The sequence below is a fragment of the Cryptomeria japonica genome, chromosome 5 (genome assembly GCF_030272615.1).
Source record: "Cryptomeria japonica chromosome 5, Sugi_1.0, whole genome shotgun sequence".
Lineage (NCBI taxonomy): Eukaryota > Viridiplantae > Streptophyta > Pinopsida > Cupressales > Cupressaceae > Cryptomeria > Cryptomeria japonica.
This window is the reverse complement of record NC_081409.1, coordinates 831,520,823-831,530,018: the sequence shown is the minus strand read 5'-3', so window position 1 is coordinate 831,530,018 and position 9,196 is coordinate 831,520,823. Positions and strand designations below refer to the sequence as shown.

Genomic DNA, 9,196 nt, shown 5'->3' with positions numbered 1-9,196 from the left:
TTTCATCAATCGATTTCACCAATACATAAAGGGATTACTAATTCAACATATGAGAAATTAGCAACAATAACTCATGAATACATTCAAGACACACAAACTCAATGCATTCTTCGTTATTCTTTTTGAAAATATACAAGTTCAAAAAACCCCTTAGTACAAAGGTATGAATATCAAAACATTTCGCTTAGTTTCTCTACAAAATTCTGTAGAGTTTTCCCCCTTTGTCCGAGCCCCCTTTACAATGCAAAAGCCTTCTCTTTATAGGCTTATAGGATAACTACCTTATAACCAACTTCAATCCTGGGTTAATAACTAACTCTTTTATGCATAAATCTCAATGAGTTAGTAACCTACACTTTCATGTGCAGAAGGAGTCAACTTTCTAGCCTTGGGTTACAATAAGCAACATAAGTCACTTTTTACAAAAATAATATCAAACCCATTACATTGAAGAAATAATTCATTTGTTGATTTTGTCGAGGTGGCCTCCATCTTCATTTGCTTCATTTGATCTCATAATCATCTCACCATCTGAATTCATGTTTACAAGCTCTCGAACATCCTTATCCATCATGAACATAATATTTCTTTGAACAATAAGAAGGCTTATATGATGAGGACGTTATCATGTTCATGACATTATTTTTGTGGTCTCCTAGCTCTTGTGTGTCGTTCCATTGCGGCTAGAGAATGTTGGTTGAGGTTCATGAAATTAGTTTTGCAATCTGCCAGACCCTTGAAGTTCCTTGACTATGGTTCCACAAGCTCTGCACTTAGATCTTCCCAACAAATATATTTGTCTATTCCTTGTGATCAATGTGAGCCATGAGTCATGCCATTACATTTGCTTGAAATCACTGCAAGCCGTGAGATGAATTCGAGGCATTATGTAAAATGAATAGCACATCTTATCTTATGCTTCACATTCTTCATGTATTCTGACCATGGCTTTATATCTGACAACAACCTCATTTATTTAGTGTTGCGATGAATTTACAAACTCTGTTTCAAAGTTTTCATTTTGTATAGGCATGGAGGGTGGTAGCAAATAATTTGACTCTATCCCTGCCAATTGCATTCACTTTAAAGTTTCTATCACTTTTCCAATAAGTGCATGTGTGTATCGCTGCCATCATTTCATTACATTCCTGGGATGAAATCTCTTCGAGGCACTTTAACAAACAATTTGTGTGCTTGGTCTATGTTTCCATATTTTGCCTTTCGCATCCTATCAAATGGTTCACTTGTTGTGCATATCAACTTGAGCATTTCTAACTATAATATCCAATAGAGATCTGCCTTTATTCATGCTTTGATGGATATCTCTTCACTGCTCAAAACTCACATTTTGACATGGGCCAAAAAGATGCTAACAAAGGGTTGTGGAATTTAGATTTATACCTGCTAACTGCATTTGCTTGGAAGTTTCACAATCTTTGAGATGACATCTTTGTGAAGCATTATCTTAAACAACTAACATGCCATTATTGGGTGTACCATTTTGCATGCATGCTTATGTCAAATAGTCCACCTGTCACTTCTTTGCTTGTACATTTTTCCTACGTGCTTGCCATGGTGTTTCCAACTATCATATATGCATCTACATCTTAAATCTGTGGTGATTGTCCACACGGTGTTCCATGACTTCTATTGTCACTCAAGGAAGGAATAATGGTAAGGTGTTGACGAATCTCAATGTTACATCTGCTAAGTATGCATTTCCATGAACTTTGCATATACTCAGATTTCCTTGAGGCATGTATGTGTATCAGTGCACTTACATCGAGAATCCTATATATCTATGTATCAAGATGAGTGCCATGTCCTATGCCAAAGATTTCATCAACCTGTGCATATCGAAGATGCTGAAAAAGGTCGTGGAATTTTGATGAATGTCTTTTTTTAGGCCGATTGCATTTGCTTGAATGTCTCTGAGGCCTTTTCAGCAAACCCATTCTGTGCATATCCTGAGATCATCGCATTCCATGAGACCATATTTCTGCGAGGCATTTTTCCAAGCATTTCGCTTGCCGTGTCTGAGCTTCCACTTTCTGCAGCTGCCGCATTTTGTTAAAAATGTCATGCCGTGAGATGACATCAATTTTGAGGCATTTAGTCGAACAATCTGCATGTGGCTGATATGCTTTGATGGGTCAATACCCCGTTTCAAAGTTGTTTTTTTTTTTTTTTGACAAATCCATTTTGTGGATATTCTGCAATCATCGCATTTTATGAGACCACATTTATGCGATCAAAGCATGCCATGAGATGATCTTTCTTTGAAGCATTCTATCAGACTGTTAGCATGCCTTGTGTGAGCTCCACGTTCTGCATACAAGTCTACCAGAGCGGCTGCAACACTGTGGTTGACAAAGTTCCTCTATCTTGTATGATTTGCTAAATGTCGTGATAGGTTTTGTGCATACCCTGTGATCATTGCAGTAAACAAGACCACATCTCTTTAATGCATTCTGTCAAGCATTTTGAGTGCTTTGTTTATACTCCATGATGCATGCATGTTTACTAGAGCAGCTGCGACTACAACATCTGACTAAATTCCTCTATTCTTTGTCATTTGATTTTGTGCATATCCTTGAGCTTGTCCTTGGAGCAATTTGGCAGCTCCAAGAAGCATTGTAACATGGGCATCATGCCTGCATGCATGCATTTTTATTGCAATTTTTCTCTCGTGCTCCCATTCCACTTGCTCCTTTAAATACACTAGATATGACGCTTATCAAATAATAGAAATAACGAAAAACCTTACAAACATAAACATAATTGGTGCTGTCATGAAAATATGTAAGCCCGGATGTGAATGCATATACTTGAAGAGGTAGGACATCCATGTCTGCCCTGAGAGCAACAACAGGAGGCAATCCAGAACCAATCTGGGCCACCACACCAGTCTTTGCATATGGCCATTTATATGATACCCCCATTCTATCGAGCTCACTTCTGATAAGGGCACTTGTGTTATATTCCTCAAACATTAGTTCTGGGTACTTGTTAATTCTTCTCCTTATTGACTTCAACCATTCCATATCATTATTGGCAGCATCCATGAGCTCCTTGGCATAGATATTTATAGGTGTGACACTATCCCCATATACAGAAAACCAAGAAAATTGAAACAAAGCCTGCAATTACGATGATGAATGAGTGGGAGACCGCAATTGTATTAAATGAGACCATATTTCTTAAAGCATTCAGTCAAACAATTCACATGCCATGTCTGAGCTTCCATGACATGCATTCATGTCGATCAGAGCAATTGCAACAATAACATCTGAATAACCTCATCTATCCCTTGTATGCTTTGATGAATGTCCATAACCTGTTCATAAGCATTTTAAAAAAAATTCTTATGGAGGAGGTTAAGAATGCTCCAGAATGGAGCATTTCTAACCTTCTTGATAGAGTGGGGCTCACAAGGTTAAGAAATGAGGTTAGAAATGCTCAATTTTGGAGCATTCCTAACCTTTTTGTGAGAGGTTAGAAATATGAGTTAAGAATGCTCAAAAAATGAGCATTTCTAACCTATATGACAAAAGGTTAAGAATGCTCACAAAGTGAGCATTTCTAACCTTTTGCTTCAAAGACTGTGATTTTGACCTCGGAACCCATTGCACACAGAGAGGAATCAAGGAGAAATGCAACTGATGTTTTTAGACAACTTTTTATCGCAAATGACCAGAAATATTAAAGTAATTTAAAATATTAAATTATTATTTGAGAAATAATTTAAATATTTTAAATTTATTGCTTTGGTTGGAGAAAAATGACATAACTTTCAAACGGTAGGGAGTTAGGTCTTGAAATTTGAAACACGCATCAAAGGTAGGGAAATAGGTCCACACAATTATTTACACCTCATGAAGAATCCTAGGATGAGATATTTTAATCATTTTGGGGCAACAAATACCAAAAATTGAAAGTTTAAAATATGACAAAGTATGAACTGGGTTCAAGTGAAAGTTGGCCACGTGATACAAAATGATGCTTAGATCCTGACTGTCAACTGATTTCCCTCAATTTGTGGTAATTCTCAAAATTCTTTCATTTTTCATATTCCGACTGGTAAGGACCTTGGACTGCGTGTTCACTGTTTACGCAAAAACACCTATTGGATCTTCATTCAACATTGAGACCAAATTTGAAGTTCAAATTTTAGGTATGCCAAATATGGGGCCAACAAATATATATCAATACACAATGAAATGTACTTAGAAGACCCTTTTATATAGGCAAAATTTGAGAAATATGATAACGTGAAATTATGACAAATACATGATCACGTGACTTAGATATATAAATATGAAATTCCTTTAAGTAAAAGTAACTTGCTTGGAGTGAAAATGACCCAAAAGAGAAACTAGTTAAGGAATAGACTTATTCATATTGAAAAAGGTAGACATGTAAAACTTAAACCATAATATTTTCATAAAGAATATAAAAATATATATTAATATTATTAATTCTCATTTAAGATTTGTAAAGTACAATGTCTAAATTTTTATAGAGAATTGCATTCTCATAAAAGTTTCATAATACTATTTGGACTACTTACTAAAAACTGACTACAAACTAATTATTTATTTAATCTAACAATAAGTGACTTTGTTAATATATTTAAATCTTGATTTTTAAACAATGCATGGCATCACATAAAGAATAAATCAATTTAGATTAAAGTAATAATCATTTGAATGGGTGAGTTGAATAACTACATTTTAAGATAGGAAAATTAAATGAAATAGATATAGATACTTTAATTTTAAGTTTTTAAATTTTGTGTTAGGTTTGTTTGGTGCCACATTAATCCCGCACATTGTAGAATGGTCACAAAACGTTCAAATGCTAATATTAAGATAGAAAAAAAAATATAAAAATTGATGTAAAGATAGGCTTATGAATACACACAAATTCTTTATTCAATTCGACACTCTTATTAATATTAAATTTTAACTTAATGTAAATTAAATCTTAAAAGAAGAGGATGATAATTAGAATAATTTAATAAAAAATAAGATAGAATATCCTAATAAAAAATATTAAATTAAACTATATTCTTATCAAAATAAGATAGAAATAAAAGATAGATTTCTAATTCAAAAAATAAGTATCTACAATAATTAAAATTTAATTAAGACAAATAACTATAAATTACACGAATTCTAATAATTTTGAATTATTATTTGTAATTTCATTAAAAAGAATAAATAATTAAAATAAGGTTTTCACTTAATGAAAAAGTAAAAATTTTAAAAAGTGGGGAAAAAAGCTAATTCTTTCTTTTTTAATAATTGTCTTTTCCACTTTTGAATTTTAAAAAAATATGGAATATTCAAATAAAAGAAGATACCATTAAAAGATATTATTATTAAAAACAGAAAATAGTAGATTTTTCTTTTGTACACATTCTTTTTCTAAATAATCATATTAAAATATGGTTTTTTGTTTTTTTATCATTTTAAAAAATTATTATTAATGTAAACATACGATTGAGATCAATTCAATCGTCTTGCATCCTTCTAATCAATTTTGAACCTTCCTATAGGGTATGCCTTCGACATAATGAATAGCTTTATTTATTATTCTATTAGATAATAATGTTATAGAGTATTATTGATATAATGTGATTTTTTTTTTCAATTTGATTATAATGATTTCAATTGATTTTCATAACTATTTCTCTATTACATAGTGAACATGAATAATTTACATAGACATCAATTTACTACTAAATATATGATCTATTTATGTTGATTATACAACACTTATAAGTGGAATCATTTTAATTTTATTGATACATTTATAAATCTTTAATTATTTAAAATAATATTATTATATATTAAATTTAATATGGTTATATTATATCATATATTATATTGCTTATCTTGTTATGAGTACTTGTCGTTAGTTAGGTTAGTACTATTGCAATCGGTTGCACTAATTTTCATTAACTCGTTATTATTTATTTTATTTTCTACCAATGAGAATTATGAATTTTTCCTTTTCATATTTTTCTTTCAATTTTTAAAAAGTTAGATGCATGATTTTTAAGTTTCTAAATTAGAGAAATTATTTTTCTCCAATCTAATTGGCTAAAAAATTTATATCTAGATGATTTTTTTAGGCAAAATTTTAGGTACATAATCTTTAATACGTTTAAATTTTTGTGTCTGAGAAGGATAAATTGTACAATTTGTGCTTAAAAAAGAATGACAACCAACACACTGAATATATATACTTTCTATATTTTCATTTTAATAGTATTATTATTTTTTTCCTTACTAACACTATATTAATTATTATTACTATCTTAAATCTTATCATTTCATTATGATTTATTCATTTGCAAAATCATTTGTCCCCTTGAAGTTACAAATAAAAATGTTTCAAATAAAATGTTACTAAATAGTTTACTCACCTCAAGGTCTTAATGTTATTTTAACAATATTAGCATTATTATTGGATACAATTATATAATTTATTTTATCAATTCAAGGAGAAAAAAATATATATTCTCTCTTTATCTTAGAGATACCAACGCTATCACTCACATTTGTTTGGTTCCTAAATGAGGTAGTTAACTTTTAACCCTAAAAGCAAATTATATAATTTAAAATATAATATTACATCTATTCTAGCAAGATTATCAATTCTACCATAGTATGAATATCAATACATTATTAATATAATGACTTATATTATTTGCCCAAGTCAATAGTATTAAAGTTATTGCTATCTTTTCAAATTTATTTTACATATTCAATAAACAAATATTTAACAAATTATTTAGAATTTACATTTATAAAAGTTTTATATTATATAAATCAATAATTCCCATACAATTTAATAATATAATAAAATAACCTTATTAATAATATAATACTAATATTTATTTAATAATAAATAAATAAATAACAACACAATAATAATATAATACTAATATTTATTAATTCTATTACAATATTAAATCGGCAAGTAATGAACACATTATGTTTCTTACAATTATAACAAGTGTCATTTAGTGGTTAGTACTTACCTTTTTTGTATTTTAAGTTAATTATTAAATAGTTATAACCATAATTATTATCTAATCTTGATTTTAATTTTAATCATAACTATAATAATTAATAATAACTAAAATTATAACTATATTAATTAAATTATTATATTAAATTAATATTTTTAAGGTGCCTCTATGAGTAGGGTGGCCAATGGGGATTTGAACCTTGGTGGTGGTTTCACCAAGCAAGTGTTTTAACCACTAAACTACATGGGTCACCCCTATTATATAAAATTAATATTATAATTGTATGTGGGAAAATGCGGAGACGAAAACGAACAAGTCAGATTCAAAAGACCCACACACCAATGAGACTCTTGGTGCAAGTATATGAGTTGATTCAATCAGTTCAACTTCCCAAGGGGTGTCCCATTTTTCTCTATCTCACAGGATCCCTAAAGTCAATGTTTTTGCTCTCAGATCATCGAGCAAAGTGACTTAGGAATGACAACTCTGAGAACAAGTGATGTTTAATTTATATGCATGAATGCATTCTAAGATATATATGATGTTTAGAACTATGATGATTAAGCTAGTATGAAGATGATGATATGATAAAGGATTAGCAAATTTATCCTAACAATGATATACTTAGTCTAACATGAATATTCTATGATATAAAAGTGTTTCTAAATGCTATTATGATGATTTAAACAAAGAGAGGCTAAAATATTTAGTATTTTAGACTATAATGTAGATGCATGAAAGATTGTTGATATGAAAAATGAGGACTGAGAGCTCTATTTATAGGGAAAAAAGGGCAATGGATGGTCAAGATTGAATAATCTTAACAAGGGCCAGGATTGAAAGTTAATCAATCCATGTTTACAATTCTCACCAATGAAATGGTGACAATTGTCAACAAAGGGTTGCTTGAGAGGAGATGTAATAACCATTAAATGCTTGAGAAGACATGAAGGTTACCCTAGGAGGTAAGGGTTAAGGTTAGGTTTGGGTTATCCAATGGATAAAGCTTTTACCCAAGGGGTAAACTCTTGTGCAAGGGTTAATAGGATAACCAAGGTTAAAGCCATGAATGCTTGATGAGACCCTTGGGTTAGATGAGGGTTAAGTTAGAGGAAAGTCTCTAACCATGCAAGAAGGTTGAGTTAGGAAGACTTTGAGGGTTAACTTGTTGCAGACATAAAGCCTTTAATACATTTCAAAGACTTTGGAGGCTTTGAGAAGTGACTTCTCTTTGCTTAGGATGTGACAATAATTAGGAGATGAATTAGGCTAAATTGGAAGTGATTAGAAGAATCTAGAAGGGGTTAGGAGGCAAGTGGGAGATGTAGGAAAATGCAAGTGGATGGAGGAGGATTTTAATTAAAATAAAATTACTTTATTTCAACAAAATAGATGCAACTTGCATAAATACAAGTGGGGGGATTTAAATAAATAAATTAGATTTATTTATTTGTAAGGATCAATTTAATTAAATGTAAATTTAATTAAAAAGGGAGAAAGAGGAATTAATTAAATAAAATGATTCATTTAATCAAATGCTAGAAAAGGTTTAGGTGAATTTAATTAAAATAAACTGAGTAATTCATTTAATCAAATAGATGAATGTGAATAAATTAATTAATAGGAGGAATGGGGTTAAAATAAATATTAAATATTTATTTAGGAAAGTGGTCAGATTTATATGTCTACAATAATAATATAATAATCTTAATTAATAATTATATAGTTAAAATGATCAAGTATTCATAAATTAGAATAATATTTAATTGAAACTAGTGTTATTGTATAATTGAATAAAATACTTCTAATTATAATTACATTAAAAATAAAATTTAGTTCTTATATAAAATTATTTATATATAAAATATAAAATTAACTTATTAATTATTAATAGTAAAAATGTTTGATCTTGATTGGTTAAAACATTGTGCTTCCATTATGAAGACCCAAATTCAATTCTTCATAGAACCCTAAGTTGTGATTCTTCATTGTACTTCTAATATGAAAGTTGTTTCTTTAGAAATAAAGGTGGATTACTAAGTAGTGAATCTTGTTATTGATAGGTGATTTCTAATGTTTTTTCTTAAATATGATATCTACCAAAAAATTAAAATATTCTTAAATTTGTTTTCTAAACAAAATGCATGTCCTACA

At 29.7% G+C, this 9,196-nt stretch overlaps 1 protein-coding gene across 1 annotated transcript; it reads right to left on the bottom strand.

The window, feature by feature from the left end:
* Nucleotides 1-1,902: 1,902 nt before the first annotated feature.
* On the bottom strand, nucleotides 1,903-3,065 carry LOC131075484 (IAA-amino acid hydrolase ILR1-like 3). The gene is made up of 2 exons (XM_058012329.2): nucleotides 2,768-3,065; nucleotides 1,903-2,057 (listed from the first exon to the last, which is right to left on the bottom strand). Exons 1-2 carry the CDS (start codon nucleotides 3,063-3,065, stop codon nucleotides 1,903-1,905), a joined length of 453 nt encoding a protein of 150 aa, XP_057868312.2.
* Nucleotides 3,066-9,196: the final 6,131 nt, after the last annotated feature.